Raw genomic sequence first — 15,154 nt, forward strand, 5'->3', positions numbered from 1 at the left:
CTTAAGACGATCGAATGGAGAAATGGAGAATTGTGCATCCATTCCTTGGCTAGAGACGACGATGACGATTAATCCTCACGATACAGAACAATCATAGATTTGCCTAGATCTATCAACTCTCGGTTCTCCAAAGCATCAGGTATGTTCCAGAAGTGTTTGCGCCTTTTCCTAAGACGTGTGGATGGAGAAGTGTGCATCTTTCCTTGAACGAACAGGAGACGACTACTGATCACAACGACGCAGGACAAATCACAGATTTATAATTCACAGTTATCCAAAGGTTCAAGCATGTTCGGGAAGTGTTTGCGCTTCTCCTTCAAGACGGGTGGATGAAGAAGTGTGCATCTATTCCTTTAAGCAGCAGGAGCTGACATCAACGACGAAGAGGACGATTAATCACAACAACGCAAGAACAACAAAACATATCCAATTCACAATCCTCCAGAAGTTCGCGCATGTTCAGGATGTGTTTGCGGCCTTTGTTAAGACGAGCAGATGGAGCAGTGGGCATCCATTCCTTTAACGAGCAGGTGACGACGACGACGACACCACTGATGACAACGACGAACAAAATTCCCATCAGCTCACTATCCAAAATCACCATTCTGCTTCATCAGCAGATGCTACAGCCAACATGTGCATCGAAGACGCAACGGGAATCCAACACCTTCCATTTCGACGTTGCAATGATCCTCCACAAGCCGCCCCTTATCACACCTAAAATCTCCTCGAGTAACCTTACTCGAGCCTTGGTGGTGATTGTAATGAAAGGGTCAGATTGGCATACTACAACATACACCTACAAATCCGCGTACAAGTCGCCCCTTATCTCACAATATCCCCTCGCGTAAATTACTGAGAGGATTAGATCAGGAAACCCTTCTACAAGCCGCTCCTTATCATACACAACATCCCCTCGCGTAAGGTTGCTAGTAAGGAAAGGATCAGATTAGCATGCCCAAAACATATGCCTCTACAAGTCACCCCTTATCAGACACATCTCCTCGCGTAAGTCACTAGTAACGAGAGGATTAGGTTGGCATACTACAACATACGATCCTACAAATCGCCCCAAGTCATCACTCGCAGCATCCCCTCGCGTAAGGATACTGGTACCGAAAGGATCAGACTTGGATATACTCCTCTACAAATCACCACTTATCACGCACATCATCTCCTCGCGTAAGATACTGGTACCGAAAGGATCAGATTATCATACCACAACATGCGAAAACCCACCGAAGGCACACCCCACACACATTCCACGCCTCGAATTTTCCAGATATACTTCTCAGTAAGCATTACAGTACGCAAAGCTTCCCGGTCTTGGAAAGAGGCTGTCTTACTGCATTGGAGAAAACTGACGCCGTACACAGTGTTGGAGGGCAGAGCACACAGCAAGTGTTCCACAGATCCACAGCTAAAATAAACCCCTCGAAACTTCTAGAGGTATTGCTTCGTAGGTATTGCAAGATCCCAATCTTGGGATGAAGGATGACCAGAGGCTTTCTTACTGCATTGGAGACGACTGGTGCTGCATGAAATGTTGGATGAGCAGAGTCCCCAGCAATATAATCCTCGAATCTGCCAAACATATTACTAATATGGCATCAGGATCCCGAGTTTGGAGAGAAGAGGTAAGCAGATGCTCACTTACTACACTGACGAAGATTATCGTCGTATTCAATATTTCCAGGTTGAGGAGCAGAAACCCCAGCAGATATTCCACAGATCCACATGCGAAATCCGAGCCTCGAATCCTCTACAGATAATTTCCATGAGGATTACATATTTTTTTAGTACAGGGCTTTTGATTGGGGAGGAGGGGACACAAAGAGGCAGAACGCGCGAACATGCATTTGGCGAGCTGCAAAGGGGCTCGCTTCGACAGCATGCAGATAACGTCGTTGAGAAGCGTCGTTGAGAAAGCGTCATTGAGAAAATGTCGTTGAGAGAAGCGTTGTTGAAATAGCGTCGTTGACAATTTGTAACGACGAGGACAAGTCCACTTTCTTGAGCCTCGTTCATGCTCTTGCAAGCCATACCCCACCCCGTATTTTGCAAGCCCAAAAACTGTTTGACCGAGTCGGATATTGACGCAGTATGAATCTGGCGACTCGGGTGCAGTGCCAATAAATCCAGAAGACGAGGAGTCTTGGAGACTCTCAGGATGCTGGATATCAGCTACGTATATACATCCAGTACAGCAAAAGCAGAATCACCAGCTCCTTCACTAACCTCATCTCAGGTCCACAAGCCTCCTTCCTCACCTCCTCCTCATCCTCAACCTCGTACTCAAACCAGGAAGGCATACCAAATCCGCAACCTCACATCACACCACACCCCATCTCCGGATCATAAATCAACACACGCACCAAGTCCACAGCCCATGTGCTCCATGTAGCCATCGGACCACCTCACCTCCCTCTACTCTAGAAGTGACACTAATTACCAAAACAATCCGCACTCCTCAACGCCCACTTATCAAGATTAAGAAAGGAATCAACGAGAGTACGTACATCCAGACACGAAGAATGACATACTGCAGAAGATTATCGTTGAAGTGCTGGATCAACGGAGCTCACTACCAATGGCTCCAAGGCCTGAAGTCCGGCTTAGATTCGGACAATGCCCAGCTTCTTCTCCTCCTAACGGGAGACATTTTTCAGTTCGATAGTAAAGATAGATCGGGGTTGGACTAGGTGAGTGAGTGGATGTCAAGTTCAGGAAATACAGAAGAATCAGCAGGGTACCATGAACTAGACTAGCAATGCAATCCTTTACCCTCACTGAAAGAGGTACGAAATGAAACATTGCACAGAACATCACGTGCAGCATAAAACTCGTCGCGGACTCATGAATTCTTATTACGGGAGCACCAGGTAACATTCCCTCCCAAGTACTCACTGTGCCCATACCATCATCATGCATTTTCTCGCGAAACTCTACGATCGTAAGGTACAATTCCAGGGAATATGCACGAAAAATAATTGATCCGCCACCACCCATCGCGAACAAGAAACGCATGTATGTAGTATGACCACCACTCCCATACGTCGAAAAGCTCTTTGCGTTGTGCGAAAATTTGTTCTTTGTGGCAACAGCCAGGCCAGACCGCTGGTATTAGCTGTCCGTTATGCAGACTCAGGAGATCCTTGAATACTGTGAGAAAAAGAAGCCCATCGCCGGAGGACGGAAAACAAAAGAAAATCGCTCAGGTCAACGCTCATTGTTGCATGTCATCATCATCAGGTTGGTCGAAGAGGAAATTCGCCGCAAGTTCTTCGTTCTTATCGCATGCGAAATAAGCTTGAATAGCCAAGTCACGGGGGAATCCGAGAAGACATAACTAAATAGATTAGCAGACGATGTACATAGAGCCGGGGTCACTTACCCGCTCAATGGCAGCGCGCTCGTCTTCCGTAACGCTAATAGCCTGGGCTCCTGGTGGGAGGGGAGTATCATTATCACCATCCTCACTCAACAATTGAAGGAATTGTTCTGGATGTTGACCAATCAATTGTGCCAATTGTGGATTGCCTGCACCAACTTGCTGGAGAATGGGCTCGAGCATTTGAGGGTTTTGCTGGACCACTTGTCTGAGTTGTTGGAATTGAGGGTTGTTTCGGAGAAAGTCGAGATTTCCAAGTCCACCAGCAGCGGCTCCAGCTCCAGCACCAGCTCCAGCAAGAAGGTTTGCAGCAGAGCCGGTTCGGGCCGCACCACCACCACGACCACCGGCAGCTTGAGCCGCAGCGTCGAACAGGTTCAATGGCTCGTCACCTCCTTCGGCAGCAGCATCACCAGTAGCAGCAGCGGGGACGGGAGAGGCTTCGGCTTGTGCAGCTGGGGCAGCGGGTGTGGCTTCTTGTTGCAAGTTCTCTGGGATGCCCTTGACCTTGTTAGTGACCGACAAAACTTCATTCCAGGATTTGAACATACATCCAAGAGGTACTCCATAGCACGCTCAGAATTGTAGAAGGCAGCACGCATAGCGGCTTCGACTTCTGGTCTAGGGAAACCCATGTTCACCATCTCAGTAATTTGTCGAGTACGCTCAGCACCCATAGCAAGACCGGAGGTATCTCCTGAAGGAGTGGAAGGGATAGCTTGAGGGGCATTACCAGCACCGGCCGGTGAAGGCGTAGCAGGAAGGGCACTGGTAGTACTGGTCGACTGAACGGGAGCTGGGGGAGGAGCAGGCGTAGAAGCGCTGGCTGGAGCTGGGGTCGAAGGAGGCTTGGAAGTCGAGGCAGAAGCCGCAGGCGCAGCCTTGGGCTAGATTCGGAATTAGACATGCAGACGGAGAGTAGATAACATCAAAATACCTTTTGGATCATGCAGACAATGAACCCCTTCTCCTCAATCTTGTATGACTCTACAGTGTTGGCATCTTGAAGAATCTTGCCTTGAGGTTTGTTAGCAAAGGCTTGCGTGCCTATGACAGAGAGACAGTATTGCGCGTACCCGAATAGATCAACTTCTGCTGAGCGGCTTCCCATCCCTTCTCCTTCTCAATCTTCTCCTTAACAGCGGAGATCTGTTAATGCGTATATTAGCAAAGTGAAGCCGCAGATCGACGAGGATAGAAGCGCTCTTTGGAGGTATAGTTTCAACGAGGAGATCGGCAGAGAGTGAATATGCGTACTAGCTCAGATGGCTCGGCATCAATAACGAACTTATTTTGCTTCAAATCCTGTGTGCAAGTAGCTATGTTAGCATGTGGTTGACAAGGTGGCGGGGCTCGCTGCAGAGCGCATCGGCAACGTACTTTGAAAGTAAGCTTCATGATTACGACGGGTGGCTTGCGCACTCCAGGTGTATGTATGAGTGGTGATGTAGGACGACGCTGAAGAAAATCTTGGTCTGAACGAGTAGTCTTGAGAAGGCGGAAGAAGTTGTTGACGATGCTGCAGGAAGAGGTTCAAGCTCCCAAGTACGGGCGAATTTAAGGTTAGCGTGAGTTAAACGAGGGCAGGCAGCTACGACCACGAAGTTCCGTTCCTCTCTTTTTCTTCTTCCAATTCACCATCTGCACCCATTGTATTATGTCGACAGCTGATGATACCAGCAAGCAGTATGAATTCACGGCCATACCATGAATTTACATTTTACGTTCTTTGATCTTTGCATGGTTTCTCGTTCTCTTGCCTGAAATCCGGGTTGATGTCGGAATCCTTCCCTAAATGCGGGGTCTCGAAGTGCTCAGCCTTTCAAGTTGAGGCTACCAGCAAGCCTTACCTGCACAGGCTCTTTTCTTCAAACAGAATCCTACGAACAGTTAAGGACATATGTTCTCTGCTTCTACGAACACTTGGACATCTATTTGCTATACCAATACTAACTACATTCCTTGCCATTCTGCAATGTGAGATTGACAAAGGGTCTTCACAGCTGTCTCAGATACTTGGCCAAAGTGTCCAGATCATCCGATCTCGACCCTCCCTGCCCTTGCGCATGATACAAGTCACAACCACAGCACGATCAAGAGACGCAATCTACAGTCACCAATGCAAGAGTCTAGATGTTTATCAAGTCTTTTCTTCGTTAAGTACTAAGGTATATCTGTTGTAGTTCAAACGCCACGCTAACATCAATGGTATTTATCGTACAGCAAGAAAATTCGTCCTGGCGTCGAGCCGTCATCCCTCATCAAGAGATTCGTCTATTCATCACGCACCTCTCCGAGTTTTCCCAATCCTGCTTGGGTTTTCTTCCTCGAATTATAACCTTGCATGCTATTCCTGGGTCCACCGTTCAAGATGAAGTCAGGTATGGGCGGAGTCAGGCTTCTCTCTCCACCAACTTCTTCCAATCGCTCCAACTCTTCTCGCTCCATTGCGCGACGAATGCTATCCAAGCTATTACTATGCACAAGTGGACTTGAAGGCAGACTTCCACTTCGCATTCGATGAATCGATCGAATGCTCTGACGATCTGATATCACTTGCCCAGCGCCAGGAGCGGCAGTGACGATTGTGCCTGGAGTGGCTGCTGGTGGAGGTGTTGGTGAGTCGGTTCTGAAGAGAGGATGGATGTGAGCTTCGGCATTGACGCTTTCTGTTGGACTTGTTGTCCGTGCCGTTCTGGGCAGATCTCTATAACTGTTGGCAGGGCTATAACTGCGACTGCGCTTCCTAGATTTAGGAGGTTCGAGGTCTAAGGGAAATCCAGGACTTGGACTTCTGCTGCCAGTAGGACTCGCAGGAATCGTCTCGAGAAATCTTTGTGGAGTCGGCGAGACAGATGCCACAGCTTCCCGCGATTGAGGATCTACCGCAGATGTATCCCACGAGTCGAAGCCGTCCTCAATCGAAATACTAGTATCGCGATGTGACGAGTCAATCGACCTGGTGGATTGTGGTCTATACGGTGATCTGTGGTTAGGTTGAATAAGTTTTGTCTTCGAGTTGATGGGTCGCACAACTTGAGAAAGTGAGGATCGAAATGAAGACATGGTGTCAGATCCTGCTCGGGAGCGACCACTGGATGGAGGAGGAGACTTTGAATCTACGGAGGGTGTGGCTCGATGCTCACTCCTCTGCACACTCGACGCTCGTGGTCTGGACTCAACCATGTCTGGGAACTGTTCTGGTTCTTCCGTGTCGGCACGATATGGTTGTATTTGTTGTTGGAAATCCCTTCGCTGAACGATTACCATGCAGATGATGAACATGGCCTGGGATATCAGAGTGATCGCCCAGACGATGAAGGCGCCAGTCACCATACTCTCGGTCGATGAATGGATTGTTCTCTTCGGAAGATCTGCAATTCTCGTCCTCATCATCCCAAGCAGGACCGCCGATGCCACCGCTGACAGAAGTCCAAACACTCCGCCAAATCCAGCCAAGAGATAAGTATGTTGTCTGCCATGTCCAAAGTCTTGGATGTGGGCACCGTTCCGGTATCGAATCTGTCTACCCAGCAGGAGTAATAACAGAAGCGCAGCAATCGAGCTTAGTACCGAAGCAACAATAGCCACCACGTTTGTGTTGACTGGCGACGAACTTCGAGAAAGAGTAACGGCGAAGATGACATCGAAAGTCAACATGGCAAGTTCGCTCGAGACGGCCAACGCCCCGAGCGTTACAGGCAACACACGAGACATCGCCATCACGACGTCTCAGCACCCGGTAACAAGGAAGGAATGGGATGAAAGAATGACTCGTTGGTGTAGCACGATTTCCAGAGGGCAACAGGTATATATAATTCGTCTGGTGCAGTTGGGTGATCGGCCGCAGGCGTGCAAGAATGCTCAAACGAATGACAAGCAAACAATATCCAAATTCTTCACCGAACAGGCACGAGAACGAGCGATGGTCTGACGGCTATCTCTCAAAGACTCAACGTCGACTCCACGAGTTCTTCTTCTCGTCCCCTACGTTTTCGAGGTTCCACAAATCGTACCAATCTTGGCTCCTTGTGCGTATGTTGTGTCTTGTGTCAGTCCCACCAAACACTGCTGTTGCACCCAGCTCTTGTCAAGTTTGTCGGGATCGTTTCCTTCTGTGCACGAGCGGGGGTTCAGCAGCAGCGAGAATCGGGTTGGTTGCAGGTTGCAAAAGATGAGACGCCGTCGCTTGGATCCATATACATGGATTGGACGGGCGAGTGCAGTATGACAAAAGGCTCCGGACTGCGTGGTTGATTGGGAAGTTTTGACTGTGCTCCCACGGGTCCGCAATTGGGTCGCCAGTGACCGTCGGGACAACAATAGGGTGAAATGTAATGGAAATCCAGTCCGCGATGATAAGCTGTAGAATCCAGTCCAGCAGGGTCGGTCCCTCGTAGGGTGGGCCGTGATGTGTGTGAGGTGGGCTGAAGATTTGTTTATATCAAACCCCACCAGGCGCGGATCCCGAAGCGTGACCTTCTCGAAGGCAAGCAACCAACTTTTCCTTTCTTTCTTTTGTTCGATTCGGCCTGAATAGACCCAGATCCGACCTGGCCGGAGTGAAGCGAGCGGAATCGATATATTGGAAGGGCAGAGCAAGCAAACCACGCGAGCGAGGAAAAGCTAGGTGAGGGGATAAATAAGTTTCTATACTTATTTCCCTTTCTCTCTCTTGCCGGTCGAGCCTCAACGCGTCGCGTGTTGTGGTCGGGGTGGATGGGTGGATTGGGTGCTAGGTGATGAGTGGAGTGAGCGGCCTTCTTACCCGATGCACGTCTAGCGAACCAACGATCGAGCTAAATAGGCGGGGTCTCTGGGCTGGCTATGAGCTCTGGGCTCTGGGCTCTCGCTCTGTCTGGCTCTCACCCTCTTTTCTAGGTTCTGCTGCTTGCTTCTTGGCTTGCTTGCTTCGTTGAATCCTGGACCGGATTGCTTATACGTGCAGCTCTCTAAAATTAAATGCTCAGCTCAGCGCAGCTCGCAATTGGCAAATGGGGTTGGGATCTCGGCGTGGCGTCCGCAGTCAGGCAGTAAGAAGGGTACGAGGGTTTTCCTTTTAGCCAAGTCGTAACTTGTCGCGAGAATGAGCAGGTAGCCGTGCCGATGGGACACAGAACGCGGCGAAGATGGGGTGCTGCGCCGCTGATTGGGTGCTCAAGAATCCAATACTTGATTGGCGTGTGGTTTGACAGGTCGCGAGGAGTCGTCAATCTGAACCCTTTGGAATTGGGAACCCCGATTTGGTGCGCAAAGCTGACGGCAGCAGAAAGATGAAGGAGAAATCGTACGGCGGCGAAGCGTTGAAGGAGCAAAGTAGCGAAGTGAAGGAAGGTCGATACCTAGGTATACGTCGTAGGACAGACGAACGGTCGAGGGGAGGGAGACCTTTTCAAAAAGGTTCCCAGGGAAGGAGGAAGTTTTTTGTTTATAGGAGATGGGGATTCTATTATGATTGTGTGGTCTGTTCGCCTTTGTTATGATGATGACCTTGACCTTGACGCAGCGGCATGTCCTGTCCTGTCTCTCTCGTGTCCCGCAGCCGGTTCGGATGATGAGTGAGGGTCTGGTCTCGCAGCGCATTCCCTGCGACGAGCAGCGTCATTCTACAGAATACGCTTTGAAGCTGGGAAGGAATGCCTGCGGTCCTGGCTGTTCTGGCCGTGTGTTCGTGGTTGGTGTGTTCCTGCATGGATGAATCCCACTGCTGCAGTGAGCTCCCGCCTCCATCTTTGGAGCAGGAGCGGAAAATTTGCAGCTCCACCCACAACCACCAGCATCGAGGCCAGGATCTATGAATGGGCCACTCTTACAGCATACTGTACTGGACACAAAAAAGAATTTCAAGGACGGTCTGTGCCCCAGGGATCAAGCCTCGGGCGATCTATGTCTATCCTTGCGCCATCCCATCGTTTTCTTTGCGATTGGGTATTGGCAAGGCGATCGAGGTCACGTTTTTGCTTGAAACGCGCCGGCGTTGGGACGGAAGGACTCTCTCATTTCTTCTGCGGCGGTGTTTGAGGTTTTTCTTTGAAGACGAAGAAGGCTGACTGTTTGAGTACTACTGTACCGTGAGTGAAGAATGGTCTGATCTTGAAGAATGAGATGAACGTTGGTATCACAGGAAACAGTACGTGCTATGCCAAGGGTTCTGTTCTTGAAACAGGTACAGACAGATAGCAGGTCTCACAAACCTACAGCAGTACTACTCTCTTCCTTTCATTGTGGAGAACGTCGGAAGTCAGCAAGTAACTTCGGACGACGGGCTGACTGAGCTGACGGTTGAGTTCCTGGGGATAGAAAATGCAGACAGCAGGAGTGGAGGTCCGGACAGCACGGTAAGTGGGCCTGACATCTCCCAAGTTCCAACTCTCATTTCGACTGCAAGCAACAAGGAAGATTCTTGCAACAACTGATTTCCGCACTCGAGTCTCGTTGTCAGCGATCCAATCCAGTTCCCTCGCCTTGCATAGAAACAACGAATTATCAATAATTAGGTTCGGCGAGGCGTGCATCTATCTGCATTTCTGGACCTAAGAAAGGCATGATTGTATGTCAATATTTATGGGCATTCGATAAATTGTTTTGCAGACTGCGAGCAAGGGAGCTTCGAAGGAATGGCTTGAGGCTGACCTGACCTGAGCAGCCACACCCGGGCGAGAATCGCGATCGAGGAAGATCTCTCCACAGCAGTAGATTTGGGAGAGGCAAAGATCAGATCACATCAGCCTCGGAATCCCCCAACATACCATGCATCCTACGCATAACGTTGGGATCCCGTTCTGGCAAGTGGCGCGCGCTGCAATGGAATTTACCTTTTCGTTTACGCATGCACAAATAATCCATAGCTTCTGCTTTTTCGTTTAAGCACGGCTGCATATTTTCGACTCTCGAATTAGAAGTGGTGGGTATGCAGGTCCGATGCAGCCTTCTTTCTTTGAGATAGAAAAAGTTCCGGACACACAGACAGACGGCCGCTCGGAGAATTGGATTAGGTTGAAACGGGATGGTGGCCAATGATCACGTAGATGGCATCATAACAAAGAAGGGTTTCTGTGTTTCAAGTCCGAGGGTTGAGAGTTGGGAGTCTGTGCGGGTGGCGAAACGCAGGTACAGAACGAGATCTCTTCTTGGAGAGGTTGGAGATGGTCACATCGGGATGAAGACATGGAACTACGCAACAGAAAGTGTCAAAGCTCTTTGGAAGGTTGAAGAGAACAGTCTTGAAACGAAACTATTATCGGGTGGACGGCCGGCCCGCTCCAGTCAACGACGGACGATGCACGCACGGTTTCTCTGGATGGCGAGTCAGAGTTTCTAGAGTAGCTTGTTTTATGTTTTCTTTGAGGATAGTGCTCGGTCGCGAAGTGTGGCTCAGGTACTATACAGTAGGGTGTTGAAGGTTGAAGAGTGCGTACGAGTCGCGTTGCTGCATTTCCAGAGATGTCACTCAGGAAGGACTCGCAACGCTGGAGGAGAGGCGCGGCCCGCTCCTTTGCGTACTGTACGCTGTCGAACGGACCGACGGATGGATGGGTGAGCTTTGAACTGTCATTGCGTGGTTGCTTTGTTCTTTCTTGTTCTGGATCTCTGCTTTCCTTCCTATTTCATAGGGAGGATTTGTTTTCGTCTCTTCAGGGAAGACTGGAGAGACTGGGAGCTGCGCGGCTGTCAATGCTTTCTGTTTCTTCCCTACTTTCATCTCTTCAGGGAAACCTGGAAGGGAGTTGCACGGCTTTTCTATAGATGTCAATACTTGTTTTCTCTTTTCTGTATCCTCCTTGCGAACTCATGGAGAAGATTTCTTTTCGTCTGATCAGGGGAGACGTGGAAGGGAGTGCTGCACGGCTCTCTTGGTAGACGTCAATGCTGTTTCTCTCCTGCAATTCCTTGCGAAAATTGAGTTTGATATCGGAGGGCGAAGTCCAGGAAGTGAAGTATGGACGAATTGCTCCACATCTTATAGACGGATGGTGTGGCACTTTTCAGTCGTTTCTTGCGAATGTGCTTTGATAATCTGCTTTCTCCCTCTTAAGCAAGGACGTATATCGTATCCTTCGCACAGTCTTTCTCCGCGGGTGTTATAGGTTCGAAGCAGGGGAGATGCCAAAAGAAAAGCCACCTTTTTGCTGTGAACGGGCCACTTTGAGTTTTGCTTTTTTTCATATTTTCGGAGCCTTGTTCAGCTGATGGTCCCCGGAGGCAGCGAGAAGAGATTGTTGAGCACCAATAAGCGATTGCTGTCATAAGGGTGCGTCACAGCCAATATAAATGAGGCTTACACCAAGCAAGGTGTCTTGTTCCCACGTGGGAGAGTCGCCGATGTGCTCGTATCACGTGTCTGGTTGTTTTACATGCAGAGTCTGTTTTAGACATTGAAAGCTTGTTTCTTAAGGCGCTTTTGCATATCTGATCTCTCAGCTCGATATAGAGATTAAAACTTCATTACGCTTGTCCTATGTCGTGATCCATCTAGAATCATGATATCAAAACCTCTTTCAGTTCACCAATTCAACACATATGGCGCTATAGGCCTCGGAAATGCTTTCGTCGAGGCTTAAGCCCTATTCTTGTGCCTGCATTTACATTCTTCAAAATTCTCAACTACATCATCTTAGCAATATCGCATGTTTAGCGCCTACAAACATTTGTCATGCTCCTAGCTCTATTCTAACAGTCATGACGACAACATCGCATGATATTCTCCCCAATCTGGGATAAACTTCCCATCAAACATTGCACCATCTCCTGTCACTGGAAAGCTCCGACGGCATCGCGCCGGCAGAGGTGAATCAAAAGTGGACGAGGCGTTCCTCTGCCGCCATCGGGAATGGACGCCAGAAGCCTCAAAGAACATTCTACTCGTATTTGAACCAATCACGCTCTCACCATTTTCAAAAGTCGGCAAATTGTCTCAGTTACCCCTCGAGGCGAGAATCTCTTCGTCCACTTTTTCAAACATTTCCAGTATATGATACTTCAAGTTTTGAGGCTCTTCCTAAGGCCGTAAGTATTTGTATGTAGGAACGGATGATGCCGTCTCCTCTTTGACAAATACTCAACGGGATTCTAGATTGCGGAGAAACAGCCGCTGGAAATAAATTTTCTCTCTCACATTCCTGGCTGCAAGAAGAAAACGCCCAGGCACAAAAGCTGCCCCTCCACGTTTGCTTTCTCTTGCACCATGTCTCAGTATCCCTCTCTCCAAGACTCGCACGCAGACCGTTTAGGAAGTTCCTACCCTGGTTCTCTCTCTTCTTCCTTTCATTCTAGAATGAAAATCAAACAAGCCTCTTCTGATGAGTGATCCGGGAATATGGAACATGGGTTTTCATGGCTTGAAGGGAGTAGAGTTGTGAGCGTGAAGTGATCAGCGTGCATATATATGGGTCTCTGGTTTCCCTGTTCGTGTTCGTGTTCGTGTAGGTACGGCTCAACCGGATTCCTGGGAGTTTTCTGGCCACGAACGAACAAAGGGAGGGTTAGTGTTGTGCATAAACCCGGAACCCACTACATACAACCTTGAAGCGTTACCCCAGACATCACACGCACCACACACGCACGCACTGATCACGATGGCGTCGCAACCTCCATCCCCGACCACAGTTCTGAAGACTAAATTCGAAGACCTCTACCTCTCCTCTCCTTCTCACCAAGAGCAAGAGCAAGAAAGCGAATTCCACTACTTCGCCCTCCTCCCAGCAGAACTCAGACTCAAGATCTACACCCTCTCCCTCCCTGGCCCCAGATTAATACCCATCCACTACCTCTCCGCCAACACAACACCACCTCCCTCTCCATCCCCATACTCATACTCAACCTCCTACCCCCCGCAAAAACGTATCTGCCGCCGCCGTCCAACCATCACCACCTCACCCCAAAACCCCTCGCACACAGGCTGCACATCCCCGGCCGCGATCCCAGCCCTGCTCCACGTCAACCGGGAAGCTCGTCTCCTGGCCTCGTCGCACTATACCCTCTCCTTCTCGCTCGCGGGCCCGTTCTTTGAGCCGAAAATCTGGTTCCGGCAAGGACAAGATGTGCTGTATTTCCCGGCCGTGCCAGGCTTCCTGGCCACGGTGAAGCATTGGACGAGTATTTGCTGCTTGATTAAAGGCGGGGAGCTGGGAATGGTGAGGAGGCTGGCGGTCCATGAGGATTTGTTTTTAGAGGAGAGGAAGAGGAGGGAGATTTTGGATTCAGGGGTTGGCTGGGATAGGGAGGATGGGGATAGGGATTGGGATGTGGGAGAGGGAGTGGTGGAGGAGCGGGTTAGGGATTTTTGGGAGGTGGTGAAGAGGAGGTATAGTGGCTTGGAAGAGGTTTTTATTGTTGGTGTGGGGAGGGAGGGGGATGTTTGTTCTTATGAGATGGGTGAGGGTTGTGGGGAAGAGAATGCGATGGATGTTGTATCTGGGAAAGAGAGAGAGTTTTGTGGAGAAGGTTAGGAGGATTGAGTGTGAGGTTGAGGAAGAAGCTGGTGGGAATTGGCGGGTTCCTAGATGGAGGGTTTTGAAGGGAGGTGTGGAGTTTAGGTCGCCTTATTGAGGTGTATGAGATTGGTGTTTGGATAAAGAGAGGTTTGGATGTAAGAATTGGATGTATGATACGGAAAAATGGAAACTGGAATCCGAGGGAGGGAAAACATCTGTAAATGTATAACTATTGGCTGTATATAAAGGGAAAAAATGAGAATTATGTGAGCGATACAACATTTTTCTGGGATTGATTCAGTTGATGAAGTTTTAGTAGGCATCTGTAGAGATGGCAAGTGTTGGAAATATCTGATGTTCATCTGTTGTTGATTGAGCTCTTTTACAGTATATATCTGTTAATGGAGGCTCCACGATCACTGACTGAAAACATGGCATGGAGAATGAAGATATATACTCCTTCAACACGAAATAGATGATTGCAAACACTTCACGACCGTCCCCCAGAAAGCGGACATCATGGCTCAGATACCAAGCCACAACAACAAGACATCATAAATCCTCAACTGACTTCCTCCTTACCCCAAGCACCAAGAATGTGAGCTTTTAGTACTCTCGCAGGCGTTGGGAGTTCTGCCAAGCTGCCGAAGATCGGATAGCAAGAGGAAGAGAGGCAGAAGGAGCAGGCGCTGAAATGGTAGTTGATCCAGGATCCTTTGTCCATGCTGGGGCGTACACATTCCCGGATGGTACTGTCTCGTTGAATTCCTGTGCTGGAACTGGCTCGGGTGCTTGAAATGGCTGTGATTCGATTTGGTCTGCCGGACATCGCCACTCCAGTGTGCTACTTCCTCTTTCCTTTTCTTCTTGTCTTTGATTGGTAACGCTACGAACTTCTTAAAGAACGGGAATTCTGAGTGCCGTCTCGTAATGTATTCGCGCTGGCCTGGTTCTTGACAATACGACGTTCTAACGGGGAAGGAGATTTGTGCTTGAAGTTGGAACAGCTGTATCTTGGCGAATGGGATTGCTGCGTGGTGGATTGATCCTGGTATTTGTTTTTGGAGGCGCTTTTGGCTTCCTGAGGGAGATTCCGCAGGGTTGGATATGGTATGAATGTCTAGGAGAAGGAGAAGAATCTTCGGCGATTATAGGAGAGGTTGGTTTGATGCTGTGATTCCAAATCTCTGGTTGTCTTTCTGACGTCTGACTACTGTCTTTGAAGATTTTTCATTACAAAGAACCCTCAGTCCGAATGCCTTTGTTTGGTCCGGGACTTGATTTAAGGTGTTACCTGCTTCCATCAGGATGTTCTTGTTTGCTTGGCACA

General features: G+C 49.2%; 5 protein-coding genes across 5 annotated transcripts; 2 read left to right on the forward strand and 3 right to left on the reverse strand.

Moving 5' to 3' along the window:
* Nucleotides 1-134: 134 nt before the first annotated feature.
* LY89DRAFT_199339 (uncharacterized protein) lies at nt 135-1,134 on the forward strand. The gene is made up of 3 exons (XM_018205772.1): nt 135-139; nt 244-337; nt 386-1,134. Exons 2-3 carry the CDS (start codon nt 330-332, stop codon nt 849-851), a joined length of 474 nt encoding a protein of 157 aa, XP_018067379.1. The 5' UTR covers nt 135-139; nt 244-329; the 3' UTR covers nt 852-1,134.
* Nucleotides 1,135-2,307: 1,173 nt separating this feature from the next.
* Nucleotides 2,308-3,192, reverse strand: LY89DRAFT_198761 (uncharacterized protein). The gene has a single exon (XM_018205769.1). The coding sequence runs from the start codon at nt 3,025-3,027 to the stop codon at nt 2,572-2,574; it is 456 nt and encodes a 151-aa protein (XP_018067380.1). The 5' UTR covers nt 3,028-3,192; the 3' UTR covers nt 2,308-2,571.
* LY89DRAFT_623137 (UV excision repair protein Rad23) lies at nt 2,843-5,271 on the reverse strand. Its single transcript, XM_018211003.1, has 7 exons — nt 4,772-5,271; nt 4,649-4,696; nt 4,468-4,540; nt 4,329-4,408; nt 3,943-4,278; nt 3,395-3,892; nt 2,843-3,349 (listed from the first exon to the last, which is right to left on the reverse strand). Exons 1-7 carry the CDS (start codon nt 4,787-4,789, stop codon nt 3,227-3,229), a joined length of 1,176 nt encoding a protein of 391 aa, XP_018067381.1. The 5' UTR covers nt 4,790-5,271; the 3' UTR covers nt 2,843-3,226.
* A 394-nt stretch (nt 5,272-5,665) lies between these two features.
* Nucleotides 5,666-7,114, reverse strand: LY89DRAFT_592238 (uncharacterized protein; the record flags this gene model as incomplete). Its single annotated transcript, XM_018209685.1, has 1 exon — nt 5,666-7,114. One exon carries the CDS (start codon nt 7,112-7,114, stop codon nt 5,666-5,668), a length of 1,449 nt encoding a protein of 482 aa, XP_018067382.1.
* A 5,230-nt stretch (nt 7,115-12,344) lies between these two features.
* On the forward strand, nt 12,345-14,150 carry LY89DRAFT_198893 (uncharacterized protein). The gene is made up of 3 exons (XM_018205770.1): nt 12,345-12,671; nt 13,078-13,567; nt 13,779-14,150. The coding sequence occupies exons 1-3, from the start codon at nt 12,576-12,578 to the stop codon at nt 13,937-13,939; spliced, it is 747 nt and encodes a 248-aa protein (XP_018067383.1). The 5' UTR covers nt 12,345-12,575; the 3' UTR covers nt 13,940-14,150.
* Nucleotides 14,151-15,154: the final 1,004 nt, after the last annotated feature.

Source organism: Mollisia scopiformis (assembly GCF_001500285.1).
Source record: "Mollisia scopiformis unplaced genomic scaffold LY89scaffold_20, whole genome shotgun sequence".
Lineage (NCBI taxonomy): Eukaryota > Fungi > Ascomycota > Leotiomycetes > Helotiales > Mollisiaceae > Mollisia > Mollisia scopiformis.

What these genes read in the sequence shown, in the direction of transcription:
- LY89DRAFT_198761 (XM_018205769.1), bottom strand. Translation starts at nt 3,027, where the DNA reads ATGCGTTTCTTGTTCGCGATGGGTGGTGGCGGATCAATTATTTTTCGT.
- LY89DRAFT_623137 (XM_018211003.1), bottom strand. An exon ending in TTGTCTGCATGATCCAAAAG is followed by an intron (nt 4,279 to 4,328) that starts GTATTTTGATGT and finishes TTCCGAATCTAG; the next exon opens with CCCAAGGCTGCGCCTGCGGC. An exon ending in CTATGGAGTACCTCTTGGAT is followed by an intron (nt 3,893 to 3,942) that starts GTATGTTCAAAT and finishes AACAAGGTCAAG; the next exon opens with GGCATCCCAGAGAACTTGCA.
- LY89DRAFT_198893 (XM_018205770.1), top strand. Translation starts at nt 12,576, where the DNA reads ATGTCTCAGTATCCCTCTCTCCAAGACTCGCACGCAGACCGTTTAGGA. An exon ending in CCTTTCATTCTAGAATGAAA is followed by an intron (nt 12,672 to 13,077) that starts ATCAAACAAGCC and finishes GAATTCCACTAC; the next exon opens with TTCGCCCTCCTCCCAGCAGA. An exon ending in GGATTTGTTTTTAGAGGAGA is followed by an intron (nt 13,568 to 13,778) that starts GGAAGAGGAGGG and finishes TGAGGGTTGTGG; the next exon opens with GGAAGAGAATGCGATGGATG.